Source organism: Hordeum vulgare, chromosome 4H (assembly GCF_904849725.1).
Source record: "Hordeum vulgare subsp. vulgare chromosome 4H, MorexV3_pseudomolecules_assembly, whole genome shotgun sequence".
In the NCBI taxonomy this organism is placed as follows: domain Eukaryota; kingdom Viridiplantae; phylum Streptophyta; class Magnoliopsida; order Poales; family Poaceae; genus Hordeum; species Hordeum vulgare.
In genome coordinates, this window is record NC_058521.1 from 97,434,620 (window position 1) to 97,452,165 (window position 17,546).

General features: G+C 51.0%; 3 protein-coding genes and 1 pseudogene across 4 annotated transcripts in view; all 4 read right to left on the bottom strand.

Moving 5' to 3' along the window:
• Window positions 1–309: 309 nt before the first annotated feature.
• Window positions 310–17,546, bottom strand: part of LOC123448008 — a 44,005-nt gene continuing 26,768 nt past the window's right edge. The window contains exons 7-13 of one of the 2 annotated variants that reach the window (XM_045124765.1): window positions 17,149–17,247; window positions 15,230–15,319; window positions 8,341–8,436; window positions 7,585–7,683; window positions 5,710–5,811; window positions 2,560–2,634; window positions 310–2,037 (exon numbers count right to left, since the gene is read on the bottom strand). In XM_045124765.1, the coding sequence (XP_044980700.1) occupies window positions 452–1,345 (894 nt within the window). In that variant the 5' untranslated portion in view covers window positions 1,346–2,037; window positions 2,560–2,634; window positions 5,710–5,811; ... (2 more) ...; window positions 15,230–15,319; window positions 17,149–17,247 and the 3' untranslated portion in view covers window positions 310–451. Of the gene's footprint in view, window positions 2,038–2,559; window positions 2,635–5,709; window positions 5,812–7,584; window positions 8,437–15,229; window positions 15,320–17,148; window positions 17,248–17,546 lie in introns of both variants that reach the window. The other variant, XM_045124763.1, reaches the window with a different exon arrangement.
• LOC123448009 lies at window positions 3,203–4,193 on the bottom strand. The gene has a single exon (XM_045124766.1). It carries the CDS (start codon window positions 4,130–4,132, stop codon window positions 3,419–3,421), a length of 714 nt encoding a protein of 237 aa, XP_044980701.1. The 5' UTR covers window positions 4,133–4,193; the 3' UTR covers window positions 3,203–3,418.
• LOC123448012 lies at window positions 6,310–7,573 on the bottom strand. Its single transcript, XM_045124768.1, has one exon. It carries the CDS (start codon window positions 7,189–7,191, stop codon window positions 6,541–6,543), a length of 651 nt encoding a protein of 216 aa, XP_044980703.1. The 5' UTR covers window positions 7,192–7,573; the 3' UTR covers window positions 6,310–6,540.
• Window positions 15,872–17,137, bottom strand: LOC123448011 (annotated as a pseudogene).

The following is a 17,546-nucleotide window of genomic DNA, read 5'->3' on the forward strand; positions in this document are numbered from 1 at the left end:
TCCAGTTGTTGAGAACAAGAATCTGTGTTCATGTGCTTTGGACCAAGCTGATTGTTGGAGCTGGCGTGTCCGTGCAGAAGCCAAACGATAAGTTTCACGACGAAAATGCATGTGTGGAAATAAGACATCACCATGGAGAGGCCAAACAATAAGTTTCAGTTAACCTGGGTGAAGCCTACGGATAAATTCTGACACGATGCATATATGTAATATATTCTGCATATTCAGCCTTTTCTTTTTCTTGTTTCCGTATCCATCGCATACACAAAAGGAAGATATCTACGGTATGAACAAGGTCGAAGCATCGTAGAAGGGAAAGAAACATGGATATAACTTGAACAGTTGACAAAAATACATGATCAAAACTGTGTAATCATTCCATTATATGTATGTTTGGTATACAATGTACAAAAGATGGGTAGAGTAACAAGGCTTGAGAGTTGAGAAGCATCTAGGAGCTAAGGATGTTCAGGAGTGAAACCCTGCTATGGATCAACCTCCTGAACAGGGATTCGACGCCGTTCTCGAGCTCCGCCATGCCGCGCTCCAGCGCTTGCAGCTGCGCCGCCTCGCAGGCAACCCTCTTCTTCTGGAACCTTTGTGAGACCAGAGACCATCTACTTCCATTGGCGGCCCCAATTTGCTTCGGTAGGAGGCGCGACGCAGATTCAAGCAGAGAGACCGCCGTGTCTCTTGCTTCTGCCAGTAGCCTGACCGTCCTGCAGCCTTCGGCAGTAGTCTTAGTGCTTGTGATCTTCTTGAAAGGCTTCTGCGCCTTCTTCGCGAGGCGAATGAAGGACTCGATCTTGATCTGAACAGCCGCGCCATCTCCCCTCTTGAGGGTGAGCTGCAGGTCCTGGATGCTCGCCTTGAGCTCTGCCAGGCTCTCCTGCATGGCATTGCAGAGATCCACCAGGACAAGTGACCTGTCAAGCTCTTCCTCGACCATCTTCCTCCGCAAGGGCAGGGAGAGGCCGATTTGGTTGCTGGGCAGGCTCATGATCGCTTCTATGGAGCTGTAGATGTCTCCGAGACTCCTCAGGCCGCCGCACATCGTGTCGATGGTCGCGGAAGGCGCGGAGATGCGCGTCTGCAGGCCCTGCAGCTCCTCCTCCACCTTGGATTCGGTGGAGTGGGGGGTGGAAGGCAGGCTCGCAGATCTTTGATGGCAGGCCATGTTTCTAAAGGATGATGAACTCAACTGATGATGTGCAGCTATTTCTGCTTGTAATGATGGAAGAGAGAGTGCTTTGTTGGTGCTGAGACCTTTGCGGAGCGCTCTATTTATAGTCGAGAAGCAAAAGGAATTGATAATGGAGCAAGTTCTCGGCTGCGGCTTAATCATCTGCCGCTGAGGCGAAACTGGTGCTCTCTCTTATTTTGGTCAGTGCAACTGACATCAATGAGTGAGATCGAGAGCGTGTGCATGTCTCGTCTATAGATGGCAAAAGTATCTGCACGAGTGGTTCGTCTCATCATCCAGATTGGCAAAATACCTTCTGGCAGTCTGGTTGTCAACGTGTGATGGTTGCACCCGCACCTCAACCCTCGTGTGCATGATATTGTTGCCTTCTTGGCATGTCTCTGCTAATTGCATCATGGTCCGCCACACATGCGCTATAATTCTTAATAGACGCTTCAAATCTTTAGTTGTTGGCTAAACTAATAGTCTCCGATCAAACTAGAGTAACATTTGTTATGAGGATGTTTCATAAATGTCATATTTTACTACTCCCTCCGCTCCTTGTTACCGAAAAAAGGCTTTCGCCTCGCTTTATATATAAAGCAAGTAATGACCATCATCAACCCGGTACAAACACACGTCACCACAACACACACACCCAAGACAAGATACAAAGGCGCTGAGCACAACAACTTCAACCGTGAACACGCCACCGTAAAGAGATGAAACCACCTACGGCGAACCGTGGGCTCCAAGGTGGGGTGTTGGTGATCCCTCCTTAGCCGCTCCTTGTTATGAGAGATGTTTCATTAATGTCATATTTTACCACTCCCTTCGCTCCATATTAATTGTCACTGAGGGAGTATTGGAAAAGATAACAGGGGCATGAGCTCATCGGATCTTAACATGGGAAGTATAGAAGGCCATGAATCTAGGTGCGGTAGTTTAGAAAGTAATAACATGGGATCTTAACATGTACTCTGACTGCGCCATACTTTTACTGAGAAGAGAATATATAACAAGTTTTGATTGGATAAATTACCGCTCTATCGCTTAGCTCCAACAACTGTTAGAACACCACGAGTAGTACTTTGTAATAATATGATAATGAGATGCATATGTATGTATCTAATTAGTAGTGCATATCTGTCATGTTTTAGTTATTCAAGAAAAAGAAATCGAATGCACGGGCGTACAAGTTCGACTTGGCCATAGCACGAGGGAGAAAGATTCATGAAAGCATAGGATGCATAAATCAGATTACATCTCATATGGCTAGTGCACCTAATATGCTAAGAGTATTAATTCAGAAAACAAGTTGTTAAGACAGAGGGAAGAGCTGACTTTACGTATAGAAACACGCTCAGTCATGATACCTTCCAGGCAACATCTAGATGAGCATGAACTCAACACCTCGTGGACGTGGAGCATCGTTGTCTTGTTTCATCAACCTGCAACAGGATCCGCCGCACAACAGAAAAATCAGCATTATTCTTGACCAGCCGAAACAAAAACTCGCTTAAAGAGGTGTGCGATAACTTCACGTGCAATAGAATATGAGCTGAGATAGTGGTTATTATCGCTTCTGTTCAGAGGATCTAAATAATTGGTGGCATATGCTTAAGTCTGGTGGTACATCCGTGGGAATAACAGGGCTTCTGCCTTGTGCTACTCATCAGGCTCATGAGTCATGATGAGCGGCTACCACATGGCTTAGAGCTGTGGCATGTCCATGGTTGTTAAGAGTACTGCAGGTAAAAGATTGTGCGCCAGTTGTGAACTGTAGTTGCTGTGACCTAACATGGCCGTTTCAAAGATAAGATCGAACAAAATTGAACATGTGTACAACTTACAGTTACAGCTAGAAATTATTACACATAAAGCTCCTGCCCAAATTCTGAATAATTTAATCTTCACACAGACTCTGCATGCCATTTACTTATGACGAATTTCCTTTTCGGTTCCTCATTCATCGTATACTTGAAAAGAAAAAATGCCAGCATAACATTCAGCTATGAAAAGTAATCAAAATCACTGCCTAGTAAATATCAATGTGAGTGAAATCAGAAGTCATGGTATGAACATAGTCAAAACTGTTTTCATCAGCTGATCATTTGGATGTATATTTGGTGCTTTGCTCTGTACACAAGCTAGAAAGGTTCTATATGACTGGTGAATCCTTTAAAAGGCGGATGCCAATCGCAATATGCTATAGAAACAAGGCCTGAGAGTGGGTTACGAGCTGAGAATGTTTAGGAGCGAAACCCTGCTTTGGATCAATCTCCTGAACAGAAGCTCCGCACCGTTCTCAAGATCTCCCATGCTTCGCTCTAGCACCTGCAACTGTTCCTCCTCGCAAACGACCTTTCTTTTCTGGACAAGAGACCATTTGCTTGCTTTGGTGGTGGCGAACTGCTTCGGCAACAGCTGCAATGTGGACTCCAGTAGAGAGACAGAGATGTCTCTGGCTTCCGCCAGTAGCCTGACCAGCTTGCAATCCTCAGCACCAGCTTTGCTGCTTGCGATCTGCTTGAATGGTTTCTGCGCCTGCTTCGCGAGGCGGATGAAGGACTCAACCTTGAGTTGAACAGCCGCATCATCTCCTCTCTTGAGAACCAGTTGCAGCTCCTGGGTACTCATCTTCAGCCCCATTAAATTCTCTTGCATGGAATTGCAGAGATCGATCAGCGCGAGGGACCGTTCCAGTTCCTCTTCCACCATTTTCTTGTTTTGGGGGGAGGACAGGCCGACTTGGTTGCTGGGCAAGCCCATGATCTCATCTATGCTTTTGTAGATGTCTCCAAGCCTTGCGTAGCCACCACACACTGTGCTGATGGTTGCGGAGGGCGAAGAGATGCATGACTTCAGGCCCTGCAGCTCTACCTCTACTTTGGATTCATTGGAGCGTGCGATACAAGGCAAACTTGCAGATCTTTGATGGCAAGCCATGTTTCTAGTGGATGAAGTGATGATGTGTTTCTGTTTGCAATGGAAGAGAAAGTGAAGAGCAGATGCGCTTTGTTGGTGTTCAACCATCATGGTGCACTCTATTTATAGTCAAGAAACAAAAACAGTCTTGCTGGCAAAGCCCATTAGGCAGCGAGAATATTATGCACGACGCTCCATTTGCTGCCAATAATGGAACGATTTTCTGGACCAGCATAACCATCACTGTCCACTACATCTTGTTAAGGAGACAAGCATCACTAAGTGCATGCCATGTCTCGAGGATTGGAGGCAAAGCATCTGCACGAGTGCTTAGCTTAACAGAGAATCCGGATAAGCAAACCGAGGCAAAATAAACTAGAATGCAGGTCATGCAACTGCGGTGTATGTTGAAGGACCAGACGACTTCACCTTCCAACAGCCTGTCAATTTGGTTCCCAATTCATGACAGATGCTCCTTTGCCCCAATTGCTGCGAAGCACCGTTGCTGCGCTGGTATGTCTCTGCTACCCGCGGCATGATCCACCACACATGCATTATAATCATCAATAGATGCTTCACTTCTTCTCATGCAACATTTACTCGTTTAGAACATAAGCGAAAACTAACTCATAAACGTCACTGGAAAGGGTTCTAGCTCGCAAAATTCTAGATATTCTGCTTCTGTAAGAAATATGTTATGTCATCTTTCAGTAGTAGAAAGAGAGGTGCCCAATTTGGCTAATTGCATGAGAAATTTGAGAATAAGGCACAACGGATTGACATACAGACAGAAAGTATCTCTATTTCTGCAGATCCCATGTACTCACATGGCCACCAAAGCCTCAGCCAAGCTGGTACCTTTGTCTATCTTAGTTTAGAACAGCACGCGTTGCTAAATGGAGTACTAAACAGTGCAGCCTTGACATATTCTAAACGTAGGCAAACTGTGGTCTGCATGACTACTTGACACTACAGGAAGACAAGTTGCTATTTGGTATTGCCAATCTGTCATGTTTGAATTATGCCCCGCAAAATGGACTACACGAGTACACAGAATTTCTTTCTTCTATAAGGTGGTCGGCAAGAATCGCAGTTCATCAGAGGAAAATTTGAGACACAGAACCTCCAAAAACGTGTTCAATGCTAATATGGGCCAATCAGCTTCAAGATTAGCATGAACTCAACGCCTCATGAAGTACGACTGGCAAGTTTCATTCACCTAAAATAAGATACAGTTATTGTTCCAAGAGTACTTCATAATATAGATAAGGAGATAAATGCATCTAATTAGTGTTTCCTATGTATCATTTTTCAGCTGTTCGAGGGAGAAAAAACGGAATGCATGGCCGATAAACTAGGTGCGGTAATAGAGAAAGTTAACGCTTTTTTTTTTCTGGATGAGGACATAAATTAATATATCTAAATACGTTGCAGTTGATCCAGAGAAAAAAAAATGGTATGCACAGGGGTTCATGTTTGATTTGGTCATAGCACTAGGGAAAAAGATTCATGGAAGCATAGGATACATCATATTACACCTCATATGGCTAAGACAGTGTCTATAAATTGTTAAAGAGAGAGGAAAGAGTTGACTTTACCTACAGAAACACGCTCAGTCCAGGTAGCATTAGATAAGCATGAACTCAACACCTTATGGAGCATCGCTGTCTTGTTTCATCAACCTGCAACAAGATCCGCCGCTGAACAGAAGGATCAGCATTATTCTTGACCAGCCGAAACAGAAACTCTCGTGAAGAGGTGTGAGAAAACTTCACGCGCAATAGAATATGAGCTGAGATAATGGTTATTGCCTCTATTCAGAGGATCTACATCATTGGTGGCATGTGTTTAATTAAGTCTGGTACATCTGCTGGGCATAATGTTCTTCCACCGTATGCTAGTGACCAGCTAATAATGAGAGGCTACCACATGGCCTAGAGCTGGCATGTTCATGGCTGTTAAGAGTATTGTAGGCAAAAGATGATGACGCCGACTGCAAGATGTATAATTCGTGCGACGTAACATGTCCATTTCAAAGGTAACATCAAATAAAAATTGTACAACTTATAGCTAGAAATAATTACACACAGATTCAGAATGATTAACTCTTCACCTATACACACTGCACGCCATTTTCTTCAGGGGAATTTCCTTTTCGGTTCTTTAGCATTAATCGTATACTTGAAAGAGAGCATATCGACACAACATCCAGCTATAAAAAATAAATCAAAATCATCGCACAGTAAAGATCGGTGAAATCACAAGTAATTTTATGGGCATAGTCAAAACTGCTTTCGCCAACTGATCATTTGTGTGTACATTTAGTAGTGTACTCAGTACACAAGCTAGAAAGGTTCTATATGACTGGTGAATCCTTTAAAAGGCGGATGCCAGTCGCAATATGCTAGAGAAACAAGGCCTGAGAGTGTCTACGAGTCCGCACCGTTCTCAAGATCTCCCATGCTTCGCTCTAGCGTTTGCAACTGTTTCTCCTCGCAAACGGTCTTTCTCTTCTGGACAAGAGACCATTTGCTTCCTTTGGTGGTGGTGAACTGCTTCGGCAACAGCTGTGACGTGGACTCGAGCAGAGAGACAGACATCTCTCTGGCTTCCGCCAGTAGCCTGACCAGCCTGCAATCCTCACCACTAGCTTTGCTGCTTGCGATCTTCTTGAAAGGCTTTTGCGCCTGCTTGGCGAGGCGAATAAAAGACTCAACCTTGAGTTGAACAGACTCATCATCTCCTCTTTTGAGAACCAGTTGCAGCTCCTGGGTACTCATCTTCAGCTCTGCTAAATTCTCTTGCATGGAATTGCAGAGATCAATCAGCACGAGGGATCGCTCCAGTTCCTCTTCCACCATTTTCTTGTTTTGGGGGAAGGAGAGGCTAATTTGGTTGCTGGGCAAGCCCATGATCTCCTCTATGCACTTGTAGATGTCTCCAAGCATTGCGTAACCACCACACATTGTGTCGATGGTTGCGGAGGGCGAACAGATGCATGAATTCAGGCCCTGCAGCTCCTCCTCCACTTTGGATTCACTGGAGTAAGGCAAGCTTGCGGATCTTTGATGGCAAGCCATGTTTCTAATGGATGAACTGATGATGTGTTTATGTTTGTAATGGAAGAAGAATGTGAAGATAAGATGCACTTTGTTGGTGCTCAACCATTGTGGTGCACTCTATTTATAGTCAAACAAAAAGGCAGTCTTGCTGGCAAAGAATATTGTGCACCACACTCCATTTTTTGCCAATGATGAATCAGTTTTTTGGAGCAGCATAACCATCTCTATCTATTACAATCTTGTTGAGGAGACAAGCATCACTAAGTGCATGCCATGTCTTGACGATTGGAGGCAAAGCATCGGCACAAGTGCTTAGCTTAGCAGAGAATCCAGATCAGCAAACAGAGGCAAAATAAACTAGAATGCAAGTCGTGCAACTGAGGTGTATGTTGAAGGACCAGAAGATGTTACCTTCCAACAGCCTGCCAATTTGGTTGTCAAGTTACGTCAGCTGCACCTTCGCCTCAATTGCCATGCAGCACAGTTGCTTTGCTGGTATGTCTCTGCTATCTGCAGCATGATCCACCACGCCCACACATGCGTTAGAATCATCAACAGATGCTTCGATTCTTTAGCTGCGTCATTTACTCATTTAGAACATAAGCAACTTATGAAAGCTAACTCATAAACTCACTGGGACGGGTTCCAGCTTGCAAAATTCTGATACTAGAAGGTAATGCATGTTTCTGTGGTGTCATCCTTCAATAGTTCAGTAGCAGATGTAGAGGTGCCAATTGTTAGGAAATATGCAACTTGTATTTCCAGGAGGCAAAAGGCCAGTATATATACATGTACAGGTGTAGAATATGCAGGAAACCCCTTATACAATGGGGTAAATGCGAAAGTATCGCTATCTCTGAAGACTCCATGTACTCACATGGCCACCATAGCCTCAGGCAAGTTGGTACCCTTATCTATCTTAGTTTAAAAGAGCACACGTTGCTAAATACTATACAAGCAACTTTGACATGTTCCATACGTAGGCGAACTGTGGTCTGCATTACTTTGTGACAGTACAGGAAGACAAGTTGCTATTTGGTATCGCCAATCTGTCATGTTTCAATTATGTCCGACAAAATGGACTGCACGAGTACCCAGAGTTGTTTTCTGCTAGAAGGTGGTGGGCAAGAATTGCAGTTCATGAGAGTAAAAGTTGAGACACAGAACCTCCAAAAATGTGTCCAATTGTCATATGGGCAGGCAGCTTCAAGATAAGCATGAACTCAACACCATCATGGACTACCACCGGCAAGTTTCATCCACCTACAATAAGATCCAATTATTGTTTCACGAGTACTTCATAATATAAATAATGAGATAAATGTATCTAATTAGTGTTTGCTATCTGTCATTTTTCAGTTGTTTGAACAGCCCGGCGCAGGCATCATCACCGCCGTCCGCGCCGCGATGCCCCGCCCAGCCCGACATCTCCGCCGCATCGCCGCAGCCCGTCCCCGGAGGAGGTCGCCGGCCTATGCTTCCGCTGCCTCAACCACCGGCATCACGTGCGCGACTGCCCAAACGATGTCCGATGCCGCCGCTGCCTCGTCTTCGGCCACGCCTGCGGCGGACGCCGCGCCACCGACGCGTCGCGGCGCATCACGGACGCTCCTCGGCAGCCCACGCGCACGGCTGCGACCGCACAACCCCTCCCTTTTCGCGGGGCCGTCGCCGTTGCCAGAGCCTCCCCCCCCCCCCCCCCCGCGGCACGCCCCCGCATCGCTCCCCCGTCGCCGCTCCCGCTCCCTCCGGCCGCCCCGACGCCCTGCGATGGCCCCATGCGGGTTATCATCGCACAGACGGCGGAGATGGACGACGCCGAGCTCGTCCTCGCTCGCGCAATGGTGGCCACCATCACGGGCAACCGGCCGCGGGTCTGTCCGGCCGAGGTGACCGAGCTGCTTCTGAGCTCGCTGGAGCTTGTCGAGGGCGACTTCACCATGCACATGCACCATCCAGAGGACTTCCTCATCCTCTTCTCCTCCGTGGCCACCATGCGCCGGCTCCACGGCGAGCATCTCCTCTGCTCGCCCCGGTTCTCGCTATCCCTGCGGCCATGGTGCAAGCTGGCGCACGCCAACGCCGACGGCCTTGGGTACCGTGTGGAGCTCGAGCTCCATGGCATCCCCGCCCACGCGTGGCATCTCTCCACGGCCGAGCACCTGCTGGGCACGAGCTGCTGGGTGGAGAGGTTGCACCCACGCACGCGCTCGCGCGACGACCTCGCCGTCTTCCGCCTCACCGGCCGCGCGCATGACCCCGCTGACATCCGGCACGGCGCGGTGCTGGTCATCGTCGACCAGCTGCCTGCCCGGGTGCCCTCGGACCCCCCTCCGTGCGGTCTCTGTCTTACCCCATCACGATCGAGCTCACCACGGCTGCGCGGATCAGGAACGCACCAGACGGCCACCAGGCTGCCGGAGACCCTGACGGGGACGGCGCTGGCGAGGGCGGAGGACGCGGCCAGGGCCACGACCAGGGCCCAGCCCCAGGGCGCGCGCCGCCGCGGCCGCAAGCGCAGGCGCTCCGACGAGATTCCGTCTGGGCACGCGGATGGCATGGCCATCGATGCGCCGGCCTGGCTCGTGCGCCGTCCCGGCCGTGCCGATGGCACTGGCACGGCGGCCTCCTGGCCCGGCGCGGCGGCGCCGCCGAAAGGTGCCCGCATGGCCAGGTTGGGCATGCTAGCCTGGCCAAGGCAACAGGGGCCCACCGGGATGCATCAGCGCGTCAACAAAGGGTCGTCGGACCGCGTCATCCGCCTGCAAAAGGGAGCTTCTCCAGGGGCCCACGCGCACCCACCCTCGGGCCACGACAGGGCGGTTCCTGCTTTGGTGCCAGTAAGGACAAGCTCAGGGACAGCTGGCGAGCAGCGGTTGGCTGCCGAAGCCCACATACCCCCTGCCGATTCAAATCCCAGCGTCCCCACCACTACCGAGGCGGATGCACCCGGGACCGCAGGCCCCCGCGCTCTCCTCGTGCCGGACCAAGATGCGATCGGGGCCACATCGGCATCGGCTGAGCTCGCGCTCGCCAGCCAGGTCCCCGATTCGCAGCCAGGCGGCCCCACCTCGCCAGTCTCGCCTGCTGCCTGGTCGGGGCAAAGCGGAGCTACGCTCATCCCTGCGGCGCGGGACCCGCCTGATGCATCGGATCAGACGCCGCGGTCATGCGCGGAAGCTGCTTTCGCATGCGCGGGAATCACGGAAACGGCTGCTGCTGAACCGGTCCTGGCGCCTGGGCCCCTAGCCAGCGATCAGCCCGCTGCAGAGGCGTCCCTGGCCGAGTGCACCCCCCTTGAGCTAGCAATGCATGCCCCCCCTATTGGGACCCCCCTCGCAGCGTCTGGCGTGGCCACTTGTCACCCCAACCCCCAGCAGATTCGCATCCTGCAACGGCCCACGCACAGCGACCCTGATGGCGCCCCGGTTGCAGCACCCCGCGCGGCGGTTACGAGCAGATTCGCCTCGCCCCCAATCACTCTGCGACGGCCACGCAGCCGGCCAGCCACAAGCCCCTCCTCCTGGACGTTGTGTCAGTTTCCGGCAGCTGCCACGAAGCAGCTTAACGCCACTCTGTTGTCCCCTGGGAAGCGTCCGCGGCCACCTCTGAACTTCAGTCCCCGGCGAGGACGATCTGCGGCTACCCTCGCGGCCGCTGCAACGCCGCCCAGGACCGAGAGGCGTGCCCAAGTTCAGATTCTGCGCACCCTCGGCATCGTCGGCATCAACCAGCACATTTCCGCAGCCGAGATGAAGGCCTACGACGACCTGTTCGCCGCGCCGATCCAGCTACCCGTCCTGTAGGCTATGGCCTCCCTCGTGGACAGGGTGATCCCTGAATGCCTGTCTGCTGCGCCAAACGTTGTTGCCTGCGCGCGTTAGCGTCGCCGCTCGTCACCCGTCGATCCCTCGCTCATGGATTACGGCTTGCAACTTGTTGTATGGAATGTTAGAGGCCTTAACTCGCGCGCTCGGCGCTGCGCTATCCGTTCGCTACTCTGTACCACTCGTGCGTCCATTGTATGCCTCCAAGAAACAAAGATGGCTTTGATCTCGTCGTCTGTTGTGCTGGACACGTTGGGGTCCGAATTCGATGGGTCCACTTATCTCCCGGCCGATGGCACGCGCGGCGGCATCCTCCTTGCTTGGAAAACCAGGGTTGTCACGATCTCCGACCTCCAGTTCACGCAGCACGCGGTGACTGCGAAGGTGCGCATGCCCGGTGGCAACCCCTGGTGGCTCACCACGGTCTATGGACCCCAGAGTGATCAGGACAAGCTGGCGTTCCTGCAGGAGCTGCGCGACATATGCGCCACCAACCCAGGACCGTGGATGTTGTGCGGGGATTTTAACTTGATATGTCACGCCTCGGACAAGAGCTTGGGCAACGTGAACCATCGCTTGATGGGCAGATTCCGCCGCGTCATCAACGACCTCGCTCTTAAGGAGGTGTATCTCAACGGGCGTCGCTTCACGTGGTCCAATGAGCAGTCTCCCCCTACGCTCGTGCGCCTTGACCGGGTGCTCTGCACCGCGGACTCGGAGGATTGCCATGGCGAGTGCCACCTCCGCAGCCTGGCATCTGTCGTCTCTGACCACTGTCCCCTGCTCCTGGACTGCTCGCCCATGCCCTCGGCTCATAGACGCTTCCACTTCGAGGAGTTCTGGATGCGCCTAGACGGCTTCCACGACACGGTCGCTGCAGCCTAGAGCTCGGTGTCGGACACAGACCCCTTCAGGCGGCTTGTCAGGCGCTTGCAGGCCACGGGCCGCGCCCTCACGAGTTGGAGCGCCAAATCCACGGGTAACATCAGGGACAAGCTCGCCGTCTCCCGCGAGCTCATCCTGCGCTTCGACCAGGCGATGGAGATGCGCACGCTCACGCCCCCGGAAGATTGGCTGCGCAAACAGCTCAAGATGTCCTACCTCGGCTTGGCCTCACTTGAGCGCACCATCGCCCGACAGCGTGCTCGCCTCGCTTCGCTCAAGGACGGCGACGCGAACACGAGCTTCTTCCACCGGCAATGCTCATACCGTCGGCAGAAGAACCGAGTGCACAACCTGCTTGTGGATGGGCAGATCCTAGTCGAGCACGACGAGATGGCCCAGGCGGCCTTTGATCACTTTGACGGGCTGCTCGGCACTGCGACTGACCGTGCACACACGCTAGACCTCGAGCACCTCATTGTGCCCGCTAACCTGACGAGCCTCGAGGTGCCCTTCAGCCCAGAGGAGATTTGGGAGGCTGTGAGGCGCATGCCCGCGCACAAGGCGCCAGGACCGGATGGCTTCACCGCGGAGTTCCTGCGCGCTTGCTGGAGCATCATTAAGCATGACATTCTTGAGGTCTTTGAGCTGCTATATGCGCTGAGGGGGCGCGGATTCCACAGGCTCAACCAAGCGCTGCTCACCTTACTGCCGAAGCGCGCCGACGCTCACAGGCTTAATGACTATCGGCCAATCTGCTTGATACATATCGTGGCTAAGCTCTTCGCGAAGGTCTGTCCTTGCGCCTGGCCCCGAAGCTTGATGCCCTAGTGAGCCGATATCAGAATGCATTCATTGCCGGGCGCACCCTCCACGACAACTTCATCCTAGTCCGGCAATCTCTAAAGCTACTGCATCAGCTGGGAGCTCCGAGAATCATGCTCAAGCTCGACCTCACCCGGGCTTTCGACTCCATATCTTGGCCCTTCCTCTTCGAGACCCTGCGCCAATATGGGTTCGGAGCAAGGTTCCGGGAGTGGCTGGCCATTCTCCTCTCCTCGGCCAGCACTCGGGTCCTGCTCAACGGAGTGCCTGGCCCCCGATCTGGCACCGCCGCGGGCTGCGCCAAGGTGACTCGACGTCTCCGCAGCTATTCGTCCTGGCCATCGACATTCTCAGCCGCCTCATGCAACGAGCGCTCCAGACCGGCATACTCCGGAGCCTCCACCCTCGTCGAGATGTTCCGACCATCTCGCTATACGCCGATGATGTGATGTTGTTCTGTCACGCCACGACCAACGAGGTCAGGGCCGTGAAGGGCATCTTAGGAGTCTTTGGTGCCGCCTCTGGCCTTCATGTGAACTACGGCAAGAGCTTTGCCACGACATTACATGGGGACGAGACGACTGCCACCGTGCTGGAGACCCTGGGTTGCCAGACGGCGGACCTGCCCATCTCATACCTAGGCATCCCCCTCTCCACACGCCGCCTCTCCACGGCCCAGATGCAACCACTCGTCGACACGATGTCAGGCCGCCTCCCGACGTGGAAGGCGTGGCTCATGAACAAGGCCGGGCGACTCGCGCTCGTCAAATCTGTGCTAAGCGCCATTCCCACGCACCAAATGCTCGCCCTCGCCCCCCCGAAGAAAACCCTGAAGCAGCTCGAGAAGATTCAGCGTGGGTTCCTCTGGGCCGGGCGCCAGGCCGCCCACGGAGGGCACTGCCACGTGAACTGGCGCCGGGTATGCCGGCCGATCGAGTATGGTGGCCTGAGAGTCCGAGACCTCGAGCGCACGGGGCTCGCTCTTCGGCTCAGATGGTTATGGCTCTCGGGGACGGACACTAGTCGTGCCTGGCATGGCCTGGACATGCAGTTTACCCCCGAGGAGCACAGCCTTTTCCACGCCTCCACCACCATGCAGCTCGGGGATGGAACGACAACACCCTTTTGGGAGGACCGATGGCTCCTCGGCCTATCCATCCGTGAGCACGCGCCCGCGCTGTACATGTGCATCCCCAAAAATCGCAGGAAATCTCGGACGGTGGCGGAGGGCATCCACGGCAACGCATGGGCGCGGGACATCCGCGGCATCCTTGGCCGCCGGGAGATTGGGCAGTATCTCCAACTCTGGCTGCTGGTGTCTCGTACCACCCTTTCCCCTGAGCCGGACAAGCTTACCTGGAAATGGACGGCCAACGGCAGCTACACAGCTAGGTCCTGCTACCAAGCCACCTTCCATGGATCTATCGTTTGCCGCTCATGGAAGCTGGTTTGGAAGAGCTGGGCCCTGCCGAAGGTCAGATTCTTTCACTGGCTCGCCAGTCAGGATCGCTGCTGGACTGCTAAGCGCCTTGCCCGCCATGGCCTCACACACCACCCTCGGTGCCTCCTATGCGATCAAGAGCCGGAATCTATGCAACACCTGCTGCTCACATGACCTTTCGCGAAGCAGACCTGGCACAGAATCATGTCCTGGCTGCGTCTCCCGACTCCGGTGCCTGACCAGGACGCCACGCTCCAGGACTGGTGGCTGCGGGCTCGCGACGCTATGCTACCCCTGCTCCGCAAAGCGCTGGCCTCCGTAGCGCTCCTGGTTCCTTGGATGATCTGGAAGCATAGAAATGCGTGTGTATTCGACCATGTAACCCCATCAATAGTCGAGCTAGACGTTGCGATCAAGGACGAGTCCAGGAATTGGGCTAAGGCAGGGGCCAAAGGGCTTAGAGTCACCCTGCCATCATCCTGGGACGTCCATTGATTCACTTGTAACATCATTGTACTGGCCTCTTAGGAGGATGTTCTCCCCCCTCTTTTCAATGCAATGAAACGCAAAGGCTTTTTGCGTTTTCTCGAAAAAAAGTTGTTTGAGAGAGAAAAAAGGAATGCCCGGTTGTTAATCTAGGTGCAGTAATAGAGAAAGTAAACTCTTTTTTCTATCTCGGACACAAAGTGACAATGCACCCTATTTTCAGAGAGAAGAGAATATATAACAACTTTGATTGGATAAATTACCGGTCCATCTTGCTTAATACTGCAGGTTTCTGTTTTAACCTACTAAAGCCGAGATGATAACAAACAACTGTTATATTGTGCAGTCTTTACGAGTACTTCATAATATTAGATGGGGAGATACTAATTAATGTTCCCTATCTGTCTTTGCTGTTGATCCAGAGAAAAAAAATGGAATGCATGGGTGGTCCTGTTTGATTTGTCCATAGCACAAGGGAGAAAGATTCATGAAAGCATAGGATACATGAGATTACATTTCATATGGCTAGCGCACCCCCTAGGGCACAGTGTCCATAAGTTGTTAAGAGAGAGGAAAGAGTTGACTTATAACCTACAGAAACACGCTCAGTCATGATAGATCCAGGCAACATTTATATAAGCTGAACTCAACACCTCGTGGAGCATGGCTGTCCTGTTTCATCAACCTGCAACAAGATCCGCCGCAGAACAGAAGGATCAGCATTATTCTTGACCAGCCGAAACAGAAACTCTCATGAAGGTGTGAGATAACTTCAGGTGCAATAGTATATGAGCTGAGATAATGGTTATTGCCTCTATTCAGAGGATCTAGATCATTGGTGGCATGTGTTTAATTAAGTCTGGTACATCTGCTAGGCATAATGTGCTTCCACCTTATGCTAGTGATCAGGCTAATAATGAGCAGCTACCACATGGCCTAGAGCTGGCATGTTCATGGTTGTTAAAGAGTACTGCGATTGCAAGCTGTAATTGGTGTACTGTAACATGACCGTTTCGAAAGTAAGATCAAATGAAAATTGTACATGTCTACAACTTATAGCTAGAAAATAATTACACACAAATTCAGAATGATTAAATCTTCACCTAGACTCTGCATGCCATTTTCTTAAGAGGAATTTCCTTTTCGGTTCCTTAGCATTCATCGTATACTTGAAAGAGAACATATGGACAAAACATCCAGCTATGAAACATAAACCAAAATCATCACACGGTAAACATCGGTGAAATCACAAGTAATTTTATGTGCATAGTCAAAACTGCTTTCGCCAACTGATCATTTGTATGTACATTTAGTAGTGTACTCAGTACACAAGCTAGAAAGGTTCTATATGACTGGTGAATCCTTTAAAAGGCGGATGCCAGTCGTAATATGCTAGAGAAACAAGACCTGAGAGTGTCTACGAGCTGAGAATGTTCAGGAGTGAAACCCTGCTTTGGATCAGTCTCCTGAACAGAAGCTTCGCACCGTTCTCAAGATCTCCCATGCTTCGCTCTAGCGTTTGCAACTGTTTCTCCTCGCAAACGGCCTTTCTCTTCTGGACAAGAGACCATTTGCTTCCTTTGGTGGTGGTGAACTGCTTCGGCAACAGCTGCAACGTGGACTCGAGTAGAGAGACAGACGGCCTTTCTCTTCCGCCAGTAGCCTGACCAGCCTGCAATCCTCACCACTAGCTTTGCTGCTTGCGATCTTCTTGAAAGGCTTCTGCGCCTGCTTCGCCAGGCGAATAAAAGACTCAACCTTGAGTTGAACAGACGCATCATCTCCTCTTTTGAGAACCAGTTGGAGCTCCTGGGCACTCATCTGCAGCTCTGCTAAATTCTCTTGCATTGAATTGCAGAGATCAATCAGCACGAGGGATCGCTCCAGTTCCTCTTCCACCATTTTCTTGTTTTGGGGGAAGGAGAGGCCAACTTGGTTGCTGGGCAAGCCCATGATCTCCTCTATGCACTTGTAGATGTCTCCAAGCCTTGCGTAACCACCACACATTGTGTCGATGGTTGCAGAGAGTGAAAAGATGCATGATTTCAGGCCGTGCAGCTCCAACTCCACGTTAGATTCACTGGAGTAAGGCAAACTTACGGATCTTTGATGGCAAGCCATGTTTCTAATGGATGAACTGATGATGTGTTTATGTTTGTAATGGAAGAAGAAAGTGAAGAGCAGATGCACTTTGTTGGTGCTCAACCATTGTGGTGCACTCTATTTATTGTCAAACACAAAAGCAGTCTTGCTGGCAAAGAATATTGTGCACCACGCTTCATTTTTCGCCAATGATGAATCAATTTTTTGGAGCAGCATAACCATCTCTATCTGTTACAATCTAGTTAAGGAGACAAGCATCACTATGTGCATGCCATGTCTCGACAATTGGAGGCAAAGCATCGGCACAAGTGCTTAGCTTAACAGAGAATCTAGATCATCATACAGAAGCAAAGTAAACTAGAATGCAAGTCGTGCAACTGAGGTGTATCTTGAAGGACCAGAAGACGTTACCTTCCAACAGCCTGTCAATTTGGTTCTCAACTTACTTCAGCTGCACCTTCGCCTCAATTGCTATGCAGCACTGTTGCTTTGCTGGTATGTCTCTGCTATCTGCAGCATGATCCACCACGCCCACGCATGCATTAGAATCATCAATAGATGCTTCACTTCTTCCGTTGCGTCATTTACTCACTTAGAAAAAGCAACTTATGAAAACTAACTCATAAACATCACTGGATAGGTTCTAGCTTGCAAAAATCGATACTAGAAGGTATGCATGTTTCTGTGGTATCATCCCTTCAGTAGCAGATGTAGAGGTGCTAATTACATGAGAAACTTGAGAACAAGGCACAGCGGATTGATATAGAGAAGAAAGTATCTCTATCTCTGCAGACCCCATGTACTCACAT

Coding starts and splice junctions, on each gene's coding strand:
- LOC123448009 (XM_045124766.1), bottom strand. CDS start 4,132: ATGGCTTGCCATCAAAGATCTGCAAGTTTGCCTTGTATCGCACGCTCC.
- LOC123448012 (XM_045124768.1), bottom strand. CDS start 7,191: ATGGCTTGCCATCAAAGATCCGCAAGCTTGCCTTACTCCAGTGAATCC.